A 27704-nucleotide genomic window follows, 5' to 3' on the forward strand; every position below is an offset into this window, starting at 1 on the left:
TATCCACATCCACTCTGTCTATCCCTTTCATAATCTTAAATATTTCTATCAAATCCCCTCTCAACCTTCTACGCTCCAAAGAATAAAGACCTAATCTGTCCAATCTCTCCCTATACTCCAGATGCTTAAACCCAGGTAACATTCTGGTATTATACGACGCTGCTGTTACATGTCCTACCCAATCTCTCTTTAATTTCTTGTGCTCCAATTCAGTTAAATGTGTTTCTTGCACAAATGCTATATCAACTTTTTCTTTTTTCAGTAAATTTAGCAGTTTCTTCCTTTTAATTTGGTTATGTATTCCGTTAATATTTAAAGTCATATAGTTCAGTGTAGCCATTTCATACTTTGTTTATCTTCCCTTTCCGTTTCTCCATCATCACCTTTCCTTCTTATCCATTTCTGCTTTCTTGTTTTGAACACTTTATAAGACAATATTTCTAAAACATCAAACATTTTCCTTATTCTCCTATTTAAAACTTCTTTAACCCCATTCTCCCCTCCCCCTCTCGTTAGAATTCTTTGAGTGAACTGAAAATGTACACTGAACACGTGAACTGAATCTGTGAATGAAGGTGTACCCTCATGAGTTCTGCCCAAATCCTCATTGATCTTATTTTGACTTTTTTGTTGAGTTCTTATTTGAATTTTGTGGTCTGATTTGGATTCAGCAAAATTTAAATGTTAGTTGCCCACTCTCCCAAGGATAAGGCAGAAACTAGTTCTGTCCAAGATAAATGCATTGACACTTCATTTAAAACAAATCAAACCTCTTTTGTGGTATTGCTGAACAATTTCACATCTTATGTGATGATAATCTTTAGTCTGCTATGAGCAACTAAGGGTTGCACTGACTGCTCTATTAAGCTTGTCCTTGCCTCTAGGTGTTTCATAACATAAAGGCGAACTAGGTTTTAGTCTAAAAATGTACCATACATTATATTCCCATTGCAAATCAACTGACCTCAGTATATTGGGTCGTCATGTTTCTAATTGAAGTATGTGATAGGAAAGCAGATCTGAATTTATGCTGAAAGGATTGTTTTATCCCTTAAAAACAATGCTTTCTACGTAAAGGTGTGTAATTTATGATAGGTCAGAGAAGGATTAGATAAAATAGTTGTAAAGAAATAATTTAAGATCTCTTTACTGCCCAAAAAAGGTAATAATTAAGCAGTGATTGTTTTGGTTGATTGTTGATGTGTATAAACTATTGCAGATTGTTGGAATTATGTGGACTTGTGCAAAACCCTTCTGAAATTAACGACACAGCTGAATTTGCAGAAATTTAACACCATTATTGATCTTATTATATTGATGACAAAGTTCTGTTGATTACACTTATCATCAGGGTTCACAACTTGAATTTTTTGATGATTCTATGTTACAGTTGATTTCCATTTCCAAACCCTTGTAGCTGCTGCTACAAAAAAAAACACACACACTCACAATGTGGGAAGTTGAGCTCTGACATTTATTGAGGCTGGAAAGGCTCCTTTTATACAGTTGGAGTTCCCACCATTTGTTTGATTGGCTGACATCGGCTGCATGAATAACAATAGCAGGCGGGAACATTCTTGAATGTGAAAACCCTTCTTCCCTCGTCTGTTATTGATCTGTTAGCTGGGCAGCTTGGCCAGCACCATTTTGGGCTGCTGGTCTTGCACTGCTCCAGCTTTCAACCGTGCCGGTTCGCTGTGTTAAGGGACATGTTACAGTGTGTTATGCTGCTGTTTACTCCCGCGTGTACCACACAATATGCCAGCTCAATCTTTGCAATGGCAGGCTGCCACACCCTAATATTTGAAGAATTGAGGCCTGAAATGCAATAAAACTCTTTGATCATGTTTTTTAAATTGCTCTCACAAAGATGCTGTGTATTCTATACTTCACAGGAGGATTGGAATGAGAATGACATTTCTTGGATGCAGTTGGGCACCATGAGCAGTCAGTTATTGTTTTAGGAGAATTGGGAGCTCTGTGTATTGGTTGTAAAATGTGGGGAAATGGAATGAAAGTAACTTTTCCTCCAAACTACTTTGTATGTAGTGTCATTAATATTTATAAAATTCATTTTTGCATCAAAATCTTTTGCTTTAAAGAAGGCTGTCATGAAAAAAAATGCTGCAAATTTAATGACATTTAAAGATGCAATGAGTGCCTTCAGGGCAATGGATGAAATTGTTTATTGAATTTATCCTCCCCAGAAGGATGAAGTGAATATGGTGAAGGAAATATGTACGGTGAAGCAGACTCAACAAAGCTGGTGTGGGGAAGCAGAAGAGTGGCTTCATGAATGTCTGGAGTCCAAAGACTGGGTCATATTCAAGGACTTAGTGTCATATCTGGATGAATATATCATTGTTGTTACTGACTTGGAGAAAATCTGTGGATAACTGTGCTCCTGCTAAGACTTTCTGCGTGTATCCAAACCAGAAGCCATGGATGAATCAAAAGATTCACAACTTATTGAAAATCAGATCTATACGTTTGGTCTGTTGCGTTCAGGTCAGATGAATCAGAAATGTAAAGGAAGAGAGGGTAGAACCTCTGAAGGCCTTTATTGACATTTCTGGACTAAACTGGAGTCTCAGACGCATAGTAGTCGTGGCAAGACTCACACAACATCACATCTTTTGAGGTAAAACAAGGTTGCATCATTAATTGAGAAATTTCTCTTCCAAGTGAGCTCAAAATGCCTTCTTTCGCTTAGTAATGGAAAATAATAATGCACTGTCATGAGCTCCCACAGTCCACTTTGAATCTATGCTCCCAGTTTTTTAAAGTTAACATGTAAAGAATCTTCAGGAGGAAAAATCCTTGGAAAATGTCCAGCTGAAACAGTGTTCCTGGCCGTGCCCTTAAAACCCTTGTGCTACTAAATGGAGTTTTTACAGACATTTGCAAACCTGTCACTGCTGTGGTCTGAGGTCCCCTCTTGCTTCAGAAGGACATCCATTGTACTGATGTCCAAGAAGAGCAAGGTTCTATGCCTGGACAACTATTGCCCGGTGGCACTGATGTAGACCATAATGAAGGGCTTTGACAAGTAATAGGTAAAATTAACGACTGTATCAGGAAGGACTTGGACTCCATTCAACTCCTCTCTCGTCACCACAGATAAACAATGGATGCCACCTTGCTGGTTTTCACTGTGATAGAACATGAGGACTACAAGAACACGAATGTTGAGCTATTGTTCAATGTCCACTGCTTGGCATTTCAGACCATTTCCAGCAAAATGTTATCAAACTGAGATCTGTAGCTCTGTTTGTACATATGCAACTTGATCCTTGAATTCCACATCAGTAACCAAATATCTTTCTTTCTAATTTGATCCCACACCTGTCTCCATTTTGCTCAATCCTTGATGAAGGGCTCAAGCCCAAAACATTGGTTATGTATCTTTATCTTTGCTATATAAAGTAAATTGTTTGACCTGTCAAGTTTCTCCAGCATTGTGTTTTTACTTCGGTCATGATGTCTGTAGACTAACAATAATAACCACAATAGAATAGATTAAAACGACCACAATATGCCAAAACAAAAAAAATATATAAAATATTCACAGTTACAAGAAAAAAAATGACTTTTCAATAGTAAACAGATTTTTTTGTAGGTCCCAGATTAATTTATGGTTGGGATATTATGGGAGGGTTAAAATGCCTGACAGCTGTGGGATAAAAATGGTTCTTGAATTTGAAGGTGCTGGACTTCAGGCTTTTGTACCTTTGGCAGTGAGAAGAGGATGCAACTAGTGTGATGTGGATCCTTTATGATGTTGGCTGCCTTCTTGAGGCAGCGCCTTATCTTAATCTCTTCAATTAATGGGAGGTCCGTGCCTGTAATGGACTTGGCGAGTTTTGGCACTCTCTGAAGCCTTCTGCATTCCTGAACACTTGTGTTTTCAAACCGTGATGCAACCTGTCAGTGCACTTTCCACAGTGCATCTATACAAGTTTGATACAGTAGTCGATTGTACACCAAATTTTCTCAGGTTTCGAGGAAACTAGAGACATTAGTTTGCCTAGATTGTTGCTTCAATGTGTTGGCTCCAGGAGAGGTCCTCCAATATGTGGACTTGCAGACCCGCTCCACCGCCATCCCTCATTGAAGACAGCGACACGATCATTTAGCCTCTCCTTCTTAAAGTTCACAATAAGCTATTGCTGACACTGAAGCAAGATTGTTGCTCTGGCACCACCCAACCAGATTCTTGATCTTCATCCTGTATTTCCAATAATTCAGCTGAAAATAGTTCTACACTGACCTGCGCAACCTCCTTCAACGCACCCCTACAGCCGACAAGCTTGTCATCCTTGGCGACTTCAACGCTCGCGTCGGCAAAGACTCAGAAACCTGGCCAGGAATCCTGGGCAAGCATGGTGTCGGCAAGTGCAACGACAATGGGTGCCTCCTGTTGGAGCTCTGCGCAGAACAGCGGCTTGTCATTACAAACACCCTTTTTCAGCAGAGGGACAGCCTGAAGACTACCTGGATGCATCCCCGATCCAAACACTGGCACCTCCTGGACTACGTCCTGGTGTGAGAAAGAGACTGAGATGTGCTCCACACCAGGGTCATGCCCAGCGCGGAATGCCACACTGACCACCGGCTGGTTCGCTGCAAGCTCAACCTTCACTTCAAGCCAAAGCCCAGGAACAGTAAAGCCCCCAGAAAGAGGTTCAATGTTGGAAACCTGCAGTCAGACGAAGTGAGAGGAAACTTCCAGGCAAACCTCAAAGCAAAGCTCGAGGATGCAATCCGCCTCACGGACTCGTCCCCTGAAACCCTCTGGGATCAGCTGAAGACTACCATACTGCAATCCACTGAAGAGGATTTGGGCTTCTCCTCCAGGAAAAACAAGGACTGGTTCGACGAAAACTGCCAGGAAATCCAGGAGCTGCTGGCAAAGAAGCGAGCTGCCCACCAGGCTCACCTTACAAAGCCATCCTGTCCAGAGAAGAAACAAGCCTTCCGTCGCGCATGCAGCCATCTTCAGCGCAAACTCCGGGAGATCCAAAATGAGTGGTGGACTAGCCTCGCCAAGCGAACCCAGCTCAGCGCGGACATTGGCGACTTCAGGGGTTTTTACGAGGCTCTAAAGTCTGTGTACGGCCCCTCACCCCAAGTCCAAAGCCCGCTGCGCAGCTTAGACGGCAAAGTCCTCCTCAGCGACAAGATCTCCATCCTCAACCGATGGTCAGAACACTTCCAATCCCTTTTCAGTGCCAACCGCTCAGTCCAAGATTCCGCCCTGCTCCAGCTCCCTCAACAGCCCCTAAGGCTCCTCACCCGGGAAGAGACATATAAGGCAATTGAACAACTGAAAAGTGGCAAAGCAGCAGGTATGGATGGAATCCCCCCGGAGGTCTGGAAGGCTGGCGGCAAAACTCTGCATGTCAAACTGCATGAGTTTTTCAAGCTTTGTTGGGACCAAGGAAAACTGCCTCAGGACCTTCGTGATGCCATCATCATCACCCTGTACAAAAACAAAGGCGAGAAATCAGACTGCTCAAACTACAGGGGAATCACGCTGCTCTCCATTGCAGGCAAAATCTTCACTAGGATTCTCCTAAATAGAATAATACCTAGTGTCGCCGAGAATGTTCTCCCAGAATCTCAGTGCGGCTTTCGCGCAAACAGAGGAACTACTGACATGGTCTTTGCCCTCAGACAGCTCCAAGAAAAGTGCAGAGAACAAAACAAAGGACTTTACATCACCTTTGTTGACCTCAGCAAATTCTTCGACACCGTGAGCAGGAAAGGGCTTTGGCAAATACTAGAGTGCATCGGATGCCCCCCAAAGTTCCTCAACATGGTTATCCAACTGTACGAAAACCAACAAGGTCGGGTAAGATACAGCAATGAGCTCTCTGAACCCTTCTCCATTAACAATGGCGTGAAGCAAGGCTGCGTTCTTGCACCAACCCTCTTTTCAATCTTCTTCAGCATGATGCTGAATCAAGCCATGAAAGACCTCAACAATGAAGACGCTGTTTACATCCGGTACTGCACAGATGGCAGTCTCTTCAATCTGAGGCGCCAGCAAGCTCACACCAAGACACAAGAACAACTTGTCCGTGAACTACTCTTTGCAGACGATGCCGCTTTAGTTGCCCATTCAGAGCCAGCTCTTCAGCGCTTGACGTCCTGTTTTGCGGAAACTGCCAAAATGTTTGGCCTGGAAGTCAGCCTGAAGAAAACTGAGGTCCTCCATCAGCCAGCTCCCCACCATGACTACCAGCCCTCCCACATCTCCATCGGGCACACAAAACTCAAAACGGTCAACCAGTTTACCTATCTCGGCTGCACCATTTCATCAGATGCAAGGATTGACAACGAGATAGACAACAGATTCGCCAAGGCAAATAGCGCCTTTGGAAGACTACACAAAAGAGTCTGGAAAAACAACCAACTGAAAAACCTCACAAAGTGTATACAGAGCCGTTGTCATACTCACACTCCTGTTCGGCTCCGAATCATGGGTCCTCTACCGGCATCTCCTACGGCTCCTAGAACGCTTCCACCAGCGTTGTCTCCTCTCCATCCTCAACATTCATTGGAGCGACTTCATCCCTAACATCGAAGTACTCAAGATGGCAGAGGCCGACAGCATCAAATCCACGCTGCTGAAGATCCAAATGCACTGGGTAGGTCACGTCTCCTGAATGGAGGACCATCACCTTCCCAAGATCGTGTTATATGGCGAGCTCTCCACTGGCCACCGTGACAGAGGTGCACTAAAGAAGAGGTACAAGGACTGCCTAAAGAAATCTCTTGGTGCCTGCCACATTGACCACCGCCAATGGGCTGATATCGCCTCAAACCGTGCATCTTGGCGCCTCACAGTTCGGCGGGTAGCAACCTTCTTTGAAGAAGACTGCAGAGCCCACTTCACTGACAAAAGACAAAGGAGGAAAAACCCAACACCCAACCCCAACCAACCAATTTTCCCCTGCAACCGTATCTGCCTGTCCCGCATCAGACTTGTCAGCCGCAAACGAGCCTGCAGCTGACGTGGACATTTTACCCCCTCCATAAATCTTCGTCCGCGAAGCCAAGCCAAAGAAAGAAGGAAGAATTGTGGTTAATGTATCTTGCATACCTGTTTGGCTACAGCAAATAAGAATTTGCACATTGCTCCTGTGTATATGACAATAAACTCCTTTTTTCTCCAAAAATAGACTTTATTCACTATAAATTATTTACAAAAAGGAACAAAGTTTGAAATCTCTTTGTACCCTCTGTGTTGAGTCCATACATTCCCATCATTCTACATTCTTGCATATACTGTTTACACCATTGCAACCACTGTGGCACCTTGTTAGTACTCTTCCCTCTGTGTCTCATCTCCTCAATGACTGGTGACTTGAAGGACTCTCATCTGTGGTCCTTCCCCACAGTGCCCTCATATTTTCTGCGCCAAGGCTCAGTGTGTACCTTAGCACGTACTCCTGTAGTCTGGAATGTGCCAATTGGCAGCATTCCCTCACTGACATCGCTGTGTGCTGAAAGACCTGCAAGTTTCAGGCAGGCCAAAGGGAATTTTCACAACTTGAAAGTCATCCCACAATTCTGGATGTCTTTCTCTGTGTGCATCCCTGGGAACAGCTGTCACATTGCTGCTGGGAATGAACTGTGACAAGGACCCTTGCATTATTGTTCACACACTATTACCAAGTCTACATTCTGCAAAGAGGTGGGCAACTGCCTCCAATCCATTGCAGACATCTCAGGGACTGTGTGTTGTGTGGGTGATCTTCCTAATTTACAGGGAGGATTTGACCAGGTGGGCTCCTCTCACTGCCAGTCAGGCTAGTCCTGGTGCTTATTTGTGAGCACTGGCGATGAGTTAGTTTGCCATTGACCTGGGTGATCTGCTCGGTGAAGCATCCCACAGTATCTATCGAGTCCTCGCTCTGTGCAGGAAGTTTCTTGCTGACTACTGTCTGATGGACTTGTGGTCTAAGGTGTTTAACTGTAAAAAAAAAAATTTCCACGAAGGATAGATAGTGTAGCAAAGTCCAGTTGATTGGGACATTGCATGGCATTGGGGGCCATTCCCACAGGGACAGGTCCACCCTTTGCCACACTTGGGACAGGAGGAACTTTGGCATATAGCAGTTCTTGGTGCCCTCATACTCTGGTTCCATGCACAGTCTGATGCAGCCTCACACAAACGATGATCCTCAGGATGAGGGCCATGTTGGGTATGCCCTTAGCCCCGTTGTCTGCCGACTTGTACAGGACCATTTACATCTTGATTTAAAAAAAATGGCGGTGCTGCTGCTGCTGTGTACCTGGGAGAGTGTGGAGCAGAGACACATCCCTGCCCCACAGGGTCTAACTGCCCGATCCAAGTGCAAGTGGCTCTGTACAAACTATAAAAGGCTTGTTAAAGGAGCCGACGGTGTTTTTAATTAAATTGCTGCAACCTCTGGTCTCAAAGTTCAGATTATTGTCAGAATACATGCATGACATCACAAACAACCCTGAGATTCTTTTTCCATTGGGCCAGGTGGAACCTCTACTTATTGGTAGTGCAAAACAAAACTATACTCAAGAAAAGATACATATACAAAAGAGCAAAATAAAAACTAAATGCAATACAAAAAAAATCAATAATGAATCACACATAAAGTAAGAGTCCTTAAATTAGTCTCTGTTTGTTGTTTAGGAGTCTGATTGTGGAAGGGTAGCAACTATTGAACCTGATGGTAAAGTCTTGTGACACCTGCTACTTCTTTCCTGATGGCAGCAATGAGAAAGAGCATGTTCTGAGCAGCGTGGATCTTTAATGACTGCTGCTCCTCTCTGACGGCAACACTTCATGTTGTTTTTCTCTATGGTGGGGAGAGTTTAGCTTGTGATATACTTGCCTCTGGAGATATTCGTGCACCCGTGCCAGGCTGATGCAGCTGGTCAGTACTGTGGTGGATTATATTATATTGTATATAAATATGTGTTAAAGGAGATAGATTGTGGGGTTTTTAGTTAGGTCACACACAGATACAAACACTTCAAAACAGATATCATTTAAAATGCCAGAGCTCTGCTCAAGCCAGACAGTCCAGGCTCCGAGTGCCTTTGCAAAAACTTTGAAGAATGCCCATAAGGACTTCACAAGTAGGTGTTAATTGGACATGCTGTGGAGTAATAGATTATTGTTTTGGAAAGCAACAGATGAACAGACTCGAAGATTAGGTCTGGTGCTGCAGTCTGTCTGAATGCAGTTTGCTGTTCTAAGAGGGTCATGTGGTTTTATATGTGTGAGAGAGAGAGAATTTATTCAGTTCTATAGTTCAGCAGCAAGGACTGGAACATGACAAGCTGGTGGGAAAAATCTCATTTTGAAGATGGGTTGTGAGTTCTGAGTTCAGTCTGGTCAAAACCCTTGTGGTCCATACAAGAGGAGAAGACTGGCTGCATAATGTTTCACTTGAAATAAGGGAAACAAAAATGAATTCTACGGATGAATTCTTGAATATGTTCCAGTCCACTGATTCAAAGCAGTCCTGCAGATGCTCCTCTGCCTCCCTTGACCATACCTTCTTCGTTTTCACCACTGGTGCTGTAGTCTTCAGTCTCTGCTTGAACATCGGGAGTATAAATACAGCCAGGTAATCAGACTTGCTGAAGTGTGATTGTGGTGTGGCTCAGTATATGTTTTGCATGGTGGTGTAGCAATGGTCGAGCACGTTGATTCCCTTGGTCACACATGTGATGTGTTGGTTGTAGTTTGTCAGAGACGACTTCAGATTTGCCTGATTGATCGGGAAGAGATCCGGATGTTCTGTCTCATGGCTGTTTATCACAGTGCTCAGTTCCTCCAGTGGCAGCCTGACATTAGCCTGAGGCGGAATGTACAATGCGACCAGCAAGATGGCGGTAAACTCACTCAGCAGGTAGAATGGGTGACACTTGATTGCCAGATGTTCCAGGTCAGGGGAGGAGGACTGGGAGATGTCCGTCATCTTTGTGCACCATGATGAATTGATGACGACACAAATGCCACCTTCCCTGGTTTTTCCAGATCAGTGTGATGGAAGGTGTAGCCCTTGGGCTGCAGCGCCATCATACCAGGTCATACCAAACCTCTGCAAACTCCTGGACATTGATACAGTATATACAGGTTGTTCATGGGTGAAATTTGTGGAACTTGAAACCTGGCACTTATTAGAGTGCCGAGACTCAAAGTAAGATATTGGATGTGATCCAAGACTGAAAACATTTTAGGCATAACTCTCAAAATCTTACTCATGAAAGCCAAGCCCCTGTGATTGAGATGTTGGATGGGATTGAAGATTTCCCTCTTCAGATTTTTTTAAAGTAATGCCAGAGTTGTTTTGGTTTAACCAGACGTGAGTGACAGCACTTTAGCTGTATGAACTAATTCCATGCTGGTCCAGTACAAATTCAGTTTTCATTTTGTCTTTGTTTCTGGCTCAGACATGTGAATTCAGTTGCGCTTTAATTCTCTGTATTTAAGTTTACCTGCCTTCCTATTTCTTTTGCAACTATTTATCTTCAGAATAGAATAATTCAAGTACTTAATTAAATTATACATAAACATACTGCAAGTTGTATCTGAAGAGGCCAAAAATAAAAATCTGCTGGAAAGTTGATGGCTCATGAGCAATTTTACATTAGGATTAGGATAAATCTGCCCCTGTTAGGAACTCATTTTGCACTGTTAAATATTTTAATTAACCCTGCCACCACTGTTCCCTCTAAGCTGTGCGCGCGCACACACACACGCACACACACACACACACACACACACACACACACACACACACACACACACACACACACACACACACACACACACACATTTTGCAACCAGCACACAAAGAAAATTAAACTGCTCACAAACTAAACAAAGCAGTTCAAAGTACTGTAACGAATAAAATCTTAACTAAATACGTTACTTTGTAGAATGCAGACATACTTGTATTATATTAAACATACCAATATAGTTTTATTAGCCTTGGGTGATAGGCTGTGTCAAAATTATCTTGTTGTATTTCTCCAATTAAAGATTTAAAATTATTTTCTATTGCATTTGCAAGATTATCAATTTTAGCCATTTTCTTCTTAAAGGCCTTGCCTTTAAATTTGTCTTCTTCTGTAGTTGTATCTTCATCTTCACTTATAAGATCACTAGAATCCTCTTCCATACCAGAAAAATCATCTTCTTGCAGACCTGGAGCATTGGACTGGCCTTTTAAAAGGGATGAAAATTTTTTTTCCTTTTAACTTTTTCATCTGTAGCATGCATGTGTGACTCCTCGCGCACATGCTGTGTGGAAGTTGTTTTTGGGATGGCGCCATCATTGTGGAGAGCTGCAGGGATGGCTCAGTGAGATGGTCCATCTCCAGGTCTGTCTCCAGCAGATCAAAGAAGAACTCTGACTGCCAGCTTCTTTGAAGAGATAGGCTCAGGTTCTTTTTCTCTCTTCAGTTCACATTTTTCCTTCAGTGTAGTTTTCAGCTTTTTTTCTTTTTTCGGCGACATTGTAGTTAAAGTTATTAGTAGTTTTAAAAGACTTTAAATTAACTTTAATAGTTAAAAACTTAATTTAATTATCACTTTTTAAAATTAAAATCCCCAGGTGCTGTAAGGGAGCGCTGCGGTCCCTACGCCATCACTTGACTTTCCCGTGTCAAAATGATCTTGAAACAATTTCAAATTTACATTTGCACAAGCATTCAGTGCGCACACACTTTTGTCGCAGGAAAAAGTTTGTACAACATAAGAGTTTTGCGCACACAGACTACTAAAAATTAGCGGGAACATTGGCTGCCACTGCCCTGCACATCCTCTTCCCTTTGAATAACTACTTGTGGGGGTTCAAGTCTGTTTGCAAATAAGATATTACTAATGCGCCCTGATTTAACGTTAATTTGGATATAACGTGATGAGTCATTGGACCCATTAATGTCCACGTTCCATTCTTTGAGATAGGATGTTAAGCAAGCCCATTTTAAAAGATGCAGTACCAGGGATGCAGCAGATGTTTCAAAGTGGCACGTCTAAATGATTAAGATAAGTACAATAATGTTTATCTTGGGGAATTCATCGCATTTTGCAGGGGGGTGGTAGTGTGTGTTGCTGAGAACGGTGGGGGGGGGGTGGGGGGGGTTTCTGCCGTGATCAATAAATGTATATATTGTACACAGAAGTAAAACCCCAATTTAGCACAACCTCACTTTTTCACGGTGCAATTTTTTGTTTTGGATCCCAACTATTATGTTCCACTGTTGTTCATGTGTGACAAAATATTTTGAATGTAGTATATAATCTCATTTGATTTCATGCAAGGCTAAGATTACCAGTAATCTGTTAATTTAGTCAAATGACAAGAAAATTTACATTTATCTATAGTCTTGGTAAAAGTGATATGTTCTAATTTTGTACTTTGTTTCCATCTTTTGTGTTTTAGGATCATTTATTTTTATAATAAGCTGCTGTCTTTTTGTTGAAAAGTCAGTGTCTCTTTTGATTATGGCAGTAGAAGTTAAACTTGATTTACTTTTCATTGTATCCCTGAAGCTTTTGTTCAACATGAAGTAGTAGCAGAGGTAACGTTTGACCCAACATGAAACATTTGATTCTCAAAAGTGACGTTTCATTGAACGTGCCTCGCCACCAATAGCTCCAAGTATTGATTTGCCTTGTGCAGAATGATGCAGACAAATCAGTTCCAGAAATTGTTGGTTTTGTTCTCAGTTAACCAGAAGCTTGGATATTCAAGCTCAGTTGGAGCAGAGTGGGTAATATCTCTGACTTGATCATGTATTCCTTTGCTTGCAAGAACATGTGGAAAATATTTATAAAATCTCGGTATTTTTCATCTGTCAAAGAGAAATGGCCAGTGTCCGACAGGTAGATCAGCATCTCATTCTTATTTATGGCAATGTGTTAAATGTCACTAAGGATCTTGGCTCATAAAATACTTGACTATAAAATTCTAATTCTTCAGTGGAGCATTTCTGAGAAGTCAAAAAATGAATATTCTTTCATGATCTTCGTGGTACTCTTGTTTAATTTGCACAATTTCTAAAACAGACTGGTAAAACAACAAATTTCATCGTGGTTTGAGATTATGTAACTATATGAAGTAGGATGTTGTCCAGTGTAATAGTTGCAGTGATAACTTGTGTGAAATTTTCTGTATTTTGATGAGAAAAAAATTCTCTTGCAATTGGGTGGTAATTTTTATATGATGTTTATAAATGCTGTGTTGAATTGATAATAGTGCATTATTCGGGAAATTAACACATTGATGATTTGTTTGGGTATTTGGGGAAAACATATTTTGCAGGCAAATTTTGCCTGTTCTTAGCTGTGGGAATTTTCATAATTGCTGAGGTTAAAACAAAATAAAATGAAACAGAAAATAAATCTGGAGTCCATTTTCCGATGTCAAAAAAAGTTAGTTTTATTTAGGCAAGTTCAAAAATAAAGTAATTTAAAATATTTTTAATGTTAGGCTGTTTTTTGTTTTCGTGGCGTTGTATTACACAGAAAAGGTCCCTTCATCCCAACTTGTCCATGCCAACCAAGATATTAATGCAAAGTAATATCATTTGCCGGTATTTGGCCATTCTCCCTCTCAATCGTTCCTGTCCATATACCTGTCCAAATGTTTTTGAGAAGATTGTCAATGTACCTGCGTCTATTACTTCATGCAGTTGTTCCATATTCCAGCATTGTGCCTCTGGAAAACATATCCCTCAGGTCCTCTTTAAATATTTACTTTCTCATCTTAAATTTGTACCTTCTAGTTTGCCCTGGGAAAAAGATTTATTATCTTTGTGCCACTTAATTTTATAAACTCCGCATCTGGAATGAGCTGCCAGAGGAAAAAGTAGAAATGGGCATTATAACAACATTCAAATAACATTTACACTGATTTGTGGATGGGAGAGGCTGAGGGATATGGACCAAATATAGATAAAAGGGATTAGCCCAGACTGCTAATTTGGGTCGGCGTGAACTAATGGGTCAAAGGGCCTGTTTCATATTGTATGCCTCTGACTTTGACTCTTGGTTACCTCCTCAAAAAAAATGGAAATTCGTGGGATAGAATATTAGAATGAACTGCCAGACAAACTCTTAGAAGGAGTTACTGTCATAAAATTCAAAATGTAAAATGTCTTCACAAAATGTTCAAGAATACACCTGGTCAGACCCTGAGATTTATTCACCTTTATTGCCCTTAAGACTGCAAATACCTCTTTTTATTATGTGGATATGTTTCACTATTCTCTTCCATAAATTTCCTTGCTTCCATGATCTTCATGGAAAATATAGGTGAGAAATGTCAGCCTAAGACCGTGCTCATCTTCTGTCGCTCTAAGACCACCTTAATCGAGACCTATTCTCTTACTAACTAGTCCGTAGAGGTTTGATAGATAATTCTCCTCAGACTTGTAGAGATGTTGGTGAGTCTTCTTCACGGTTGCCTTTACAAGCTGTCTCCAGGAGAGGTCTTCCGATTATATGGACTTGTATACATAATACAGCAAGAAAAACACAGTGCAGACATGCTTTTACAAAATCAGTTAGCACCGAGCAAAGGCAGCATAATTTTGTTTGTATGACGTTCTTTCAGGAGTCTGTTAACTAACAGTAATTTCCTAGTAATGCATTGCTGGTCTTTTGGTACCTAGGTCCCTTTTAGATTCTTTTTTATAAAATGGTATATTTCCTTTAGTACAAATTTTAATGAATTATTTAAGCAGTATTTTGTAACCCATTCATATATTTGTAAACAGGTTAACAACCTGCAAGTATTTTCTTACACTTTGCATCAAATCTCATCGCATAGATCTGGAAACAAGACCTACAGCAGGAATGTTTAATGAAGAAAGCTGTTTGTATTAGAAATAATGTTATCAAGGAGCGCAGAATCAGAATTTATTGTTATGAACGTGACAAAATTTGATGTTTTTGCGGCACATTACAGATGCAAATATTGTTATAAATTGCATTAAAAAAAATAAATTAGTGCAAAAGTAGAGAAAATGAGGTTGTGTCTGTTGTTCTTTGTCCATTCAGAAATCTAATGCCAGAGGAGAAGAAGCTGGTTTTATACTGCTGGGTATTCATTTTAAGGCTTCTGTACCTCATTGTGAAAGGTCCTTGAGTATCGAGGCTGCTTTCTTAAGACACCACTTCTTGTAGATGGAATGAAGACTGATGTCCATGATGTCACTGACCGAGTTCACAACTCTCTGTAGTCTTTTCCTGTCCTGTGCAAGTGGTATGTGGGTGGAAAGAAAAAGATTGAAATCATTGTTTTAATCGTACCTAATTGACTTGTTATGTGCATGGTTTCATAACTCCAAAGGAAATGGGCCAATGACAATTTTCTCAAGCAAAATATTTCAGTAACATTTGGGTCTAGAGCAGTGATTCCCAACCTTCCCTTCGCACTCACATACCACCTTAAGCAATCCCTTACTCATCACAGAGCACCGATGGCATAAGGATTACTTCAATTGGTATGAGAGTGGAAAGAAAAAGGTTGAGAACCACTGAACAAGACAACTGAAACACACACATCAGGTTGAGGTGTTCCAGAGCTGAGTGGAGAGCCTCTAACATTGTATTTGCAGTAGGCCCAGATCTTTATTCAGGTTCGAGTCGATTCTGGCCATGACTAACGTCCCAAAGCATGTCAACACAGTAGTTGTGAGGGCTACTGGGTGTGATGGTCATTGAGGCAGCTTGCTCTGCTCTTCTTGGGCACCAAATTGATTGATTCTCTTTTGAAGCAAGAAGGAACCCCCGACTGATGGGAAAAGCTTTTGGGTGGAGAATTGAAAAAATCAGAATAAATTACTCTGAGCACAATGTATTTGCAGCTCCTAGTAATGATTATAGGTAACTTTGACTTGTTTTGCCCTGCACCAGAGGCATTGAGTCATGGGATGAAATTGTGCAAGGCAAAGGAGGAAACATTAAAATAAGAAACGAAGTTTTGTTTGCAGTAATTAAACTTGATATTCAAAAAAATCACCTCAATTTGAGTGTTACCATTGTTTTGAAATCTCTCCGTGACCCTTGTACATCTGTAGCTTTGTGCATTCCAATATGTTTGTGAGATCTTTGCACTTTTCTCATTCTGATCTCTTATAAATCTTGCCTCGATATTGGTGGCAATGTTTTCAATTATTTTGGCTAAAACTCTGGATTTGTCTCCTATTTTGAAGATTTCTTATATGATCAAGCTTTAGGTCAGCAATCCTAACATTGAATATGGTGCGCTTGTGAAATTTTGTTTGATATACAGTAATTGTATGAAAATTCCCAGGATATTTCCCCACATTAATTGTGCAATATAAAATCAAATTTTGCTTTACACGGTCATGCACTTAAATAAGTAGTTTGGGATGCAAATGATCATGTAGCAATTTTTATTATCAATAGATTTTGTATTATGCATGATACAAATTCTTATTTATATTAGACCTTAAGATATAGCAGCAGAGGTAGGCCATTTGGACCATTGAATATACTCTGCCGTTCCAACATGAGTTGATCCCACTCACTCCCCTGCCTTCTCTTCATAATCTTTGATGTCCTGACTATTTAGATGCCAATCAATGTCTGCCTTAAATACACCCTATAACTTGACTTTCACAGCCACTCATGACAGCAAATTCCAGAGGTTCACCATTCTCTGGCACAAGAAATTCTGCATCTCTGTTTTAAATGGGTACCTTTCAGTCCTGAAGTTGTGCCCTCTTGTCCTGGACTTCCCTGCCAAGGGGAACAACTTTGCCACATCTACTCTGTCCAGGCCTTTCACCATTCAAAAAGCTTTTATGAAGTCCCCTTTCATTCTTCTGAACCCCAAGGAGTACAGCCCAAAAGCCGTCAAACATTTCTCAAATGCTAATCCCTTCATTTATTTTCTGAAAATTATTGCTGCCACTGGAGGGGCTTTTAGCTCTCAACGATCTAAAGCTTGCTGTACAGCCATGAGGACACAATGTTCCATGCCTGAGGCATAATCATTGACTGGAAGAGTGTTGGATTGATATGAGCAGTAGAAATTCATGCCAACAATTGGGCAGTGATGTGAATAGTTGCAAATAGGCAGTTGTGATGCTGTACATTGAATTTGGTGCATTTTTGCAGTTTAAGGAATAATGATGATCAGTTTCTGGCTAATCAAAGACTAACAGCTCTAATAAGATAAACAAGTGCTATAATCTGAAAGTGTATTGCAACTGCAGTACAGCTCCGATTATCCAAAATCAGGTTCAGGTTATGCGAAATCTTCAGTTATATAAAATTTTTTGGACCCAGAAGTGACGTCTGTTCAGCTCCGTTTTTGAAGCTGAAAAAACAACATGGTTAGTATAGTTCATGTTAAGTAATTCCTATGCTATAAATCCTCTGTGATAAGTAAGGGATTACTTAAGGTGTTATGTGAGTGGGAAGGGAAGGTTGAGAACCATTGTTCTAGACCCAGTTGTTACTGAAGTATTTTGCTTGAGAAAGACTGTCATTGGCTCATTTCCTTTGGAGTTATGAAACAGTGCACATAATGCGTCAATTGGCACTATTTTCTTTCCACCCACATACCACCTTAAGCAATCTCTTATTCATCACAGAGCACCTGTGGCATAGGAAACACTTAATGTGGTATGTGAGTGGAAAGAAAAGGGTTGAGAACCACTGGTATAGCAGTTAGTGCATCGCTGTTATAGCATTAGAGACCTGGGTTTAAATATGGCACTGTCGGTCAGGAGTTTGTACATTCTCCCCATGTTGTCTTTTTTGTTTCATTTAGATTTACATGGGATTGAGTAGATGGAGGGAAACTTTTCTTGTTAGAGGTGGTTATAACCAGAGGAAGTTTTTTTTTCCACCTTGAGGATGGTCGAATCTGAAACAAACTACATGAGAGTGGTGTTAGCAGGTATTTTCATTAGGTTGAAATGGGATGGGATGGAAGCTGTGGCCAAGTGTTGGACAATGAGATTACGACCTGATGGTTAGTACTGACATAGTGGGCTGATGGGCCTGTTTCCATGCCCAATGATGTCAAGTCACCTTTATTTACCGTTTCTATCATGCTTGCACGGTAAAGATGAGATAGTGTTTTTGTAAATTTAATAATTCAAAGCTATATGCTTTACATATGTAAATTCATAAATATACGTGATATTTTCCATTTTCTCCCATCCCTCCTCGCTCTCCTCCCCCCAAAATTAACCCCCTCAAAAAAAGGGTGTCATCAGATTATTATTGAATTTTTACTGACTCAATAAATAATATGTATAATATTCAGTAACACCCAACATCCAACCCCAACCAACCAATTTTCCCCTGCAACTGCTGCAACCGTGTCTGCCTGTCCCACATCGGACTTGTCAGCCACAAACGAGCCTGCAGCTGACGTGGACATTTACCCCTCCATAAATCTTCGTCCGCGAAGCCAAGCCAAAGAAAAGAAACATACATTATACTATGAACTTTATATATGGTTCCCAGATTTTTTTTTAATTGTCCAAAACTATGTCTTAAATTATAGGCAAGTTTTTCTAATGGAATACAGCTATCTATTTCAATACATCAGTGTTGTATTTTCAAAGATGTTTCCATTTTTCAAGTTGTCACTATGCACTTTTTTGCTGCTGCTAAAGCAATTATAATAAATTATTTTTGAGATCTATCCAATTTTAACTGTTTTTATCACTTATATTACTTAATAGAAAAATATTTGGATTTTAAGGTATTTTTTGTTATTTAATTTAATATTAGATTCAATTTCTTGTTCACAACGGAAGCATTTATCTGATAATGTGGGATTCCATTCTTTTAATTTTGAGGTGCAAGATATAATCCATGTAACAAATTATTTTGTATTTATCATTATACCATTACATAGTTCAGACCAAGTTTTTAATCTGTATATCTGTATTTTTTATCTGTATATTTAAATCCTCTTCCCATCATTGTTTTGATTTATGCTTTTCTTTATCATTTTTATTATTTTGTAATTTAATATACATATTTGTAATAAATTTTTAACTATTAATGTGTTAACTATTAACTGTTGAATTATATATTCAAAAACAGCTTGACTCAGGTAGCCTTAAACCTGTTCTATCTACTCCTTTAAATATGTTTTTAATTGATAATGTTAGAGTCCAGTGGACCCCAAAAACCAGCTGCACAGGGTTCCTTAAACAAAAGTAGCTTTTAATTACAATTGAACAGGAAAACAGAATTAAACTTTAACTTATTACTTAACCTACATAACTACTTAATCCCCCCTCTAAAACTAAGTGCATGTGTGTGTAATGTATATTTAAGATTAGAAAAGTTCTTTGGATCACAGTCCAATCTCACTGGTTGCAGGCAATTCTTGTACTGTGCACAGAAGCTAGCATTAACAAAGTTCACCAGTCTTTGGTGCTTAACAGGCAAATGGTTACCACTCAGGAGGGTTCTTGCTGGTTTTCAGAGAGAGATTCCTTTTCCAGGACATTCAGTCTTGCTGACGAAACTTGCCCACTTCAGGGTTCTCCAGATGATCCTCTTTCTTCCAGGTCACCTTTCATACTGCCAGTCTTCTCCTTTGACCAGGCAGCCTTCAAGAGTTTGCCAGCTTGTCCTTCTTGAATTGATTTCTATCTCCTCTCTCTGTTTCACACCCTGCCTCTCTGAGAGCAAAAACTCTTCTCCTCTGCCTGCAAAGATCACATGCTCTCCCAGGCATGCTGCAGTTGATACTTTGTTGCCTCCTGCAAAAAGCATTCTGCAAATGTCCTGCAAATATTCTGTTTTAAAATGTGTGTGTGCAAGCTGCTCTAACAATTCCTTCTAAACCTCCTCTAGATACTCTGCCACAATAATAAGAAAATATTGTATCATTCGATATTTCATATTTATCTTTCAATTGATCAAATGTCATTAAAATAATATCCAAAAAACAATCTTATATTCTTTTAATTCCTTTATTGTCCATTCTTTAAAAAAAATATTGTTCATTATAAAAGGAATTAATTGAATTTGCTTAAACAACATATTTGGTAGTTGGTGGTTTACCATCCCTCTTTCTAAATATATATTACACCATATTTATAATATGCAATGTAATATTGGTGTATTTTAATCCTTACTAATTTCTCATTCCATTTAGAAATTAAATGTTCAGACACATTCTCTTCTAATTTATATGTCTATCCTGAGCCAAGCTGGTTTTCCCCCAAGTTGATAGAAGTTTGACAAAAATTTTAATTGAGTTACCTGATAGTAGTTTTTAAAATTTATTAGCTGCACCCCATACCCCCCACCCCTTGCTTATATGACCATGTTAACTTGTCCAAAGCCACTCTTGATTTCTTAACCTTGTATAGAAATTTTCTTATTAACTTATTCAGTTTTTGAAAAAAAAGTTCTTGATAAGGAAATGGGTAATGATTGAAAAAAATACTGTAATCTCAGAAATATGTTCATTTTTATACAGTTTACTCTCTCTATCAGAATTATAGGTCAGTCTTTCCATTTTTCTTGATTGTCTTGGATCTTTTTTTAATTGTAATTGATAGTTTAATTTAAATTATTGTCTCTTCTAATATCTAGATAACACATTGTCTATGTCTGCCATTTAAAAGGAGATTCCTGTTTATAATGTGTATAATCAACTGTGTTCATTGGCATTACTTCACTTTTACAGTGTTAACTTTATATCCTGATTCTGCACCATAATCTTTCAATTTAGAATTTAACGTCTTTATTGACTTTTTGGGTTGTGAGTTAGTGTTTCTTCAGGACAGTGCAGCATATTTACATAAAAATGTTAGAATAGAAGTTAAACACATTAAGACTTATACAGTAACAGTCTATGGTACCCTCTCCCCAAATGTTCTGGGATTTCAGGAGTGTGATGGCTTGGGGAGAAAAGCTGTTGCCCAATCTGGACGTAAGGGCCCAAGTGCTACGGTACTTCTTACCAGATGGTAGAAGGGAGAACAGTTTACTTGAGGGATGTGTGGAATCCTTCACAATGTTTATTGCCTTTAGCCTGCATCAAGTGTTGTAAATTTCCTTCATGGTGGGAAGAGAGCCCCCAATGATCTTTTCGGCTGACTTCACTATCCTTTGCAGGGCCTTGCAGTCCGAGGAGATGCAGGTTCCAAATCAGGTGGCGATACAATTGCACAGGGTGCTCTTGATACGTCCTCTGTAGAATGTAGAGAGGATGGAGGGTGGGAGATGAACTTTCCTCAGCCTTTGCAGGAAGTAGAGGCATTGCTGGGTTTTCTTGGTTATGGAGCTTGTGCTAAGGGAGCATGTGAGGTTTTCTGCCAAGTGCGCTCCAAGGAACTTGATACTTTTGATGACCTCAACGATGGAGCCAGCAATGATTGTGGGGTGTGGTGTTTCCCCACCCCCCCGGGCCTCTTGAAGTCAACAGCATGTTTTCTGTTTTTTTTTAAATATTCAGACATACATTGTTGGCTATTAGCCACTGCACCTCATATCTGTACACTGACTTGTCATTCTTACTGATCAGGCCACCACGGTTGTGTTGTCAGGGAACTTGATGTGGTTTGAGCTGTGTTCTGTTTATATGCACTACTTTTTAAACCTGAACAGTGGGAGGGTGACAGTAATAGAGAAGGCATATTTGGAGAAGAAGGATGGTGATTATTGAAGTGTGATGTAGAGCAATCCAGAGACTAGTTTAAGTGGAAAAGAGAGATTTGAATTCAAGACTTTGAGACATATTGTCCTTTTCAGCCCTTGAGGCATTTATGTCCTCTCCATGTTAGAAGTAACATCCTTCATCTTCATTTTATTGATTGTTTATGGTTCATCCTGCCTGATTTTGATGAAATGATTGACACTTCCAGACTGTTATTTTGAAAACTCTTGAGACCCACTTCCCATTCACAATATGTAGTATTTTATGAGTCGTACGTCAAACCAGTTTCTGATTAATTATCACACCCACATACTATCCATTCAGTCCACCACTGACACACAACTTGTATCATCTATTGGATGCACTGCAGCAACTTCAATTGCAAAACCCTATGCCATTTTAACACATCATGCTTGTGGTTAAATTCTATTATGCTGAGGACAGATGTGGAACTGGATAGGGTGACAGAAGCCTGAAATTAGAGAGTGCAATAATCATACTATAGTGTTGTGGGCTTCGCAGGCAGAATATGATACACTGTTCAAGTTTACATTTGGCTCACCTGAGCAATGGATGAGGCCAAGGACAGGGATATCTGTGTGGAAAAGGGAACTAAAGTGGCTAGCGACTGGGAGTTCTAGCAGGTAAGTGAGCATCGAGTTCCAGTGCTTGACAAACTAGTCGCTCATCTGCACAGGGTGGTCTCATTGATGGAGAGGAACCTATAATCAATTAACACCAAATGCAATAGACTAGATTGGAGGAGGTACTGGTGAAGGTCTGTTTCTGGCCTTGGAGGTGAGGGCTGAGGTGTCATAATCTGCTTCATACTTCCTGTGGTCTCAGTGAGAATTTCCTGTAGTGGCAAGGGGCTGGGGATGGAAAGATGGGTGGACAGGAAGAATGAACCAGGGAGCTGCGGAGCAAATGGTCCTGACAAAAAGTGGAAAGAAAAACATGGATGGAAGTAGGATCACATTGAAGTTGTCAGAAGTGGTGATGCATGATGTGATTGATGCGGAGGCTGGTGGGTGAAAAGTGAAGACAGAGGGAACTTTGTTCTGTTTTGGGGGTAGTGGGATGAGAGGGGAAGCATGTGATATGGAGGGCATTGGTGGGGTGCTTATCAGTAACAGAAGGGGGAGTTTTTGTTCTTGAAGAAAGAGGATATATCTGATGTCTGGCAACGGAAGGCTTCATTCCTGGGAATAGATGAAATGGAGGAGAAAGGGATAGGAGAGATGATGTGAAGGTGTGTAATCTCGGCAGCTGTGGGAATTGATGGGTTAGAAATATATGTTTATATTTAATTTGTTTCCTGAGTTGTAGACTGAGAGGGTCATAAAGGTGAGGGAGAGAAATTGAAAATGGTCCAAGTGAATTTTTCAAGCAGGTTGGAAGTTGGCAGTGAAGTTGAAATTGTTGAGTTCTACACTGGTACAAGAGACAGTCTTAATGCAATTGTTATTATGGAGGAGAGAGAGTTGGAGAATGGAGCCAGAGTAAGTTTAGTATAGGGACTATTCTACATAGCTGATCAAAAATCATGTGTAGCTGGGACCCATGTGTGTTCTGATAGCTCATACATGGGTTCCACTCTGGATTTGGAGAAAATTGAAGGAATTGAAAGAAAAGTTATTTCGCATAAGAACAAGTTCAACCAAGAGGAGGAAAGTATTAGTAGAGGGGAGTTGATCAGATCTGTATTCAAGAAAGAAACTGAGGATTTTGAGATCTTCTTGAGGGAGAATGGATGTGTCTTGGGATTGTACAATTATGGAAAAGATGAAGCAGTGGAGGCCAGGGAAATGGAAGTTTTTAAAAGGGTGTCCTCCAATCTACTTCACTGCATTTGATGCTCTTGTGGCTCTTTTCTACATTGGTAAGACCAAACTCGATTTGGGTCACTGTTTTGTCAAGCACCAGTGCTCTTTGCATGTTAGCTGGAATTCCTGGTTACCAGACCTTTTAATTCTCCTTCCTATTCTCTCACAGACATGTCTGTTCCACTGTTTTTGCAGCTCATTCTGGTACCCTATACTTACTTTTCACTCAATCATCCCGACCCATTGCAGTGCTCTCTTCTATGATTTTCCCTACTGCACCTCTACCATCTATTCAGAATCACATTAGCTCTTAGCCCCTTTGCCCTCTCTCCTCCCAATTTCATGCTTGCTGTTCTCCTTTGCTCTGAGAAAGAGTCCCGACCCGAAACATGAACCCCATTTCGTGTTTGACACTGCCTGACATGCTTCTCCTTGCTTATGAAAGTAAAATGTACTCAAAGCATAACAATGAGCTGAAGAGGAAAGATTATTTCATTATTTTGTAGATAGTATAATTGCTGAGAATGCTGGTATAACATACTGTAAATCATTTTAAAAGTGGTAGCTTTTGAATGATGTTGCAATTGCAAATAGAATGAAAAAGGATCACAACATAGCAACTTGACAGTTCATAATCTGACAGTCTTGAAGGAAGGCATTAGAGGGGCTAGTTTAAAAATAGTGTGTGCATGTATATTACAAGATCAAAACATCATTGACAAGGTCACCATTTATTGTCCATCCTTAGTTGCCCTTGTATTGACTGGTTTGTTGGACCATTTTGGAGGGCAAATAGCTTGTTTGTGATAAATGCATGGTGTGTATTTTGTAGATTTAATGCAGAAATAATTGTTTTTCATAGGTTACTGGAATATGTTGTCTAGCATGTTTTGAGTTTAACCAACCAGTGAAATTCTGAAGTTCTGAGAATCTTTTATTTTACGGTGTAATAATTAATATATATTTTTTGTCTGTTACGTTTGTATGCTTCTAAAATTTGTCTTATTTGAAACAGGCCAAAAGTAAAAATGGCTGGAAATAGCCTGGTGTTGCCTATCGTGCTGTGGGGTCCTAAAGCTCCAACGCATTGCATTTCAACTTTACTGGTGATGGATGATTTCACAACCATTGTTACAGGATGCCATGATGGGCAAATTTGTCTTTGGGATTTAACTCCAAAAATAGAGGTTAGTTCATAATATTCAGAATGATAAAATCATAGAATATTTCATGATTAAAAGCTTCTGCAATTTTAATCCTTCAGCCTAGTTCCACTGAGCTATATGAGGATGTATAAAAGAGCAGAGATTCACTCGGATTTAAGACTTGTCCTTCTGTTCATAAAATGTTTTGACAAAATTGAGTAAAATTTTATTTTAATCAAGAATGATTTTGGAATCAAGAAAGACATTTACTCTCTACAATTTTTTGTGGCACTTTTTTCCTGCAAATCTGCCCCTCCCTCTTAACGATTTTACTATTCTCTCCAGTCTTTTTATCTTTCTCATGCTACCGTTGAGCAGGGAGTACATGAAAAGACTGTAAGGCAGTGGTTCTCAACCTTTTTTTCTACTCAGATACCACATTAAGTAATCCCTTTCTTTCCTCATGTGTTGTTATTTTTCAAAATTATTTTAAAATGAGCATAAGGGAAGAAGCAAAAAAGGTTGCAAAATTAGTAAGAGACAAAAAAGGGAGTTGGGTTCAGCTGAAAAAACTGGAGACCACATTAGAAATAGGCTTGTCCTAATTTTTTTAAGGTGAATAGTTTCGGTTGATGATTCTCCTTTTATTGGAAAAGTCAGGCATACAGTGAAGTGTAAGTTTTTTTTGAGGTGAAGCAGTGTGCCATAGACAGTTTAATTTCATATCTGCACTCAGTACAACTTATTTGCATTTTCATCTGGATATAAGTAATGGTTTCTCTTCATTATTAATTGAATTAAGGATAACTAGATGCACACTCTGAAGGAGCACAAGGGTTAATTTTCAATCCTTCATGATGCGAGTAAATTTTTACACCTAATTTTCTTACTGGACAAATGCCTCAAATTTCCCGACTGCACAACCCTCCATTTTTCTGAGTTCTATGTCCCTATCTAACAGACTTTTAGACTATTGGGTCAGTATATAGTCTCTGAGTTATCATTAGTATCAGATAACTCTACCAATTTATTTTGTTCGTAATGTTTTCAAGGGAGAAGGTACTTTTTTTTTGTTAAAGTTATTAATTTTGTTAAAATTTTCTTCTTTCATCCAAGAAACTTGCAGGAAGTCATGTAATGCCTTAAGTTTTGTAAGTTGTTTATTTCCTTGAAAAGTAGTTCTTTAGTCTGAGAGTCAATTACAGATGGTCAAAACCTGACGTTAAACTGAAGGAATTTGTTGTAGAAATTATGGAATAACTAAGTTTATGCAGTGTGTGTATATCCACAGATCATTCCCAGGGCTCTGTTGTTTGGCCATACATCATCGATCACTTGCCTTTCCAAAGCTAATGCCAGCAGTGACAAACAGTACGTTGCTAGTGCATCTGAAAGTGGGTGAGTAAATGGGAGAATTGGATCTTCTGGTTAAACTTACAAATTGTGCTACCAGTTTTAACTTTGAAATGGGACTACTTGATGATCGAGGAAGTATTTACATTGAACCAAAAAGTCAGAGCTTTGTCCATAAAATTAAAACGAGAAACCTCAGTTTTCAAAGTGCTCCAAGGAGCAATAACAGAGTTTGGAGGAAAATTCAATTTGTTGTTTTAGTTTGAAAACTCAAAAGTTCACTGAGGCATTCCTCTTAACACATTGTAAAGCTGAGAAGGTATCTTTGCTGATGTATCATTTCAAATTTGCTGCAGTGCTCAGTCTTTATTAATAACTTTTTCTGAAAGAAGCGCTTGCAACAAAGTACATTTCCAATGAAATAGCATGCTTTGTGTTGTAAGAGAAAAATACAAATTTACAGAGCTTGTCTATCTAAAAGATATTTTCAAAACCCATATTCAGAAGATTTGTCTGCGTCTAGCTATTAATTTTTTAAAATTTAGTCATGCAGCATTTTCAGGCCGTTTCAGCCCATGATTCTGTGCTGCCCAAAACTAACCTACATCTTCCAGAATGGTGGGAGGAAATTGGAGTCCCTGGGGAAAATTACGCAAACACGGGGAGAATGTACCAACTCCGAACAGACTGCGCGGATTCGATTTTCAATAATTTGAGGATGAAGTGAACAGAGAACAGAAATCCATGATACTGAATGAATGAAATGAGATTGTATAGTTTGGACCTGTATAAACTTACTCCATGATCTATCCAACCCTGCCTTCCCTTGCAGTCCTCTATGTTCTTGCATATACCTATCTAAGTGTCTTTTAAATCTCCCAATTGTATCAGCCGCAACCACTATCCCTGGTAGTGCATTTCAGGTACCCACCACACTCTGTCTTTAGAAAAAAAAATCTACCTCTCTGATATCATGCCTGGACTTTCCTCCAATTTACTTAGTATTGCCTATTGCTGTCTTGGGGAAAAAGGTGCTGGCTGTCAATTCTATCTATGCCCCTCATAATCTTGTGCACTTCTATTAGGTTGCTTCTCTTCCTCTCTTGCTTGAAGCCATCATTAAAGGTGAAATAGTGAAACTTTTGGAACGTAAGGGTTCAATCAGGCAGACGCAGCATGGTTTTAGAAAGGGAAGATCTTGTTTGACAAACTTGTTAGGATTCTTTGAGGATATAATGGGTGCAGTGGATAGAGGGGAACAGGTTGATGTTGTATATTTGGATTTGCAGAAAGCATTTGATAAGGTGCCGCACAAGAGACTTATCAGTAAGTTACAGGAAAGTGGAGTCCGGGGAAGTATATTGGCCTGGATTGAAAATTGGTTGTCTGACAGGAGGCAGAGAGTTGGGATAAATGGGAGATTTTCAGGTTGGCAGAGAGTGGTAAGTGGGGTGCCGCAGGGGTCAGTGTTAGGCCCACAACTGTTCATCATTTACATTGATGACTTGGAGGAGGGGACAAAATGTGGTGTAGCCAAGTTTGTGAATGACACCAAATTGAGTGGAAGAGCAAATTGTAATGAGGATGTGGAGAGTCTGCAGAGGGATAAAGTTAAGCTGGATGAGTGGGCAAAGGTCTGGCAGATGAAGTACAATGTTAGTAAGTGTGAGATTATCCACTTTGGCAAGAAAAATAAA

At 39.8% G+C, this 27704-nt stretch overlaps 1 protein-coding gene across 4 annotated transcripts in view; it reads left to right on the top strand.

Moving 5' to 3' along the window:
• The window catches only part of LOC138757131 (WD repeat-containing protein 7), a 686960-nt gene that overhangs the window by 20613 nt on the left and 638643 nt on the right, over positions 1 to 27704 (top strand). For all 4 annotated transcript variants that reach the window (XR_011353355.1, XM_069923947.1, XM_069923949.1 and 1 more), the window contains exons 2-3: positions 24525 to 24696; positions 25946 to 26052. Coding sequence is in view for 3 of the 4 variants with exons in the window: in XM_069923947.1 (XP_069780048.1) it covers positions 24538 to 24696; positions 25946 to 26052 (266 nt within the window). In the remaining variant the exon portion in view is untranslated. The remainder of the gene's footprint in view (positions 1 to 24524; positions 24697 to 25945; positions 26053 to 27704) is intronic.

Source organism: Narcine bancroftii, chromosome 3 (assembly GCF_036971445.1).
Source record: "Narcine bancroftii isolate sNarBan1 chromosome 3, sNarBan1.hap1, whole genome shotgun sequence".
NCBI lineage: Eukaryota > Metazoa > Chordata > Chondrichthyes > Torpediniformes > Narcinidae > Narcine > Narcine bancroftii.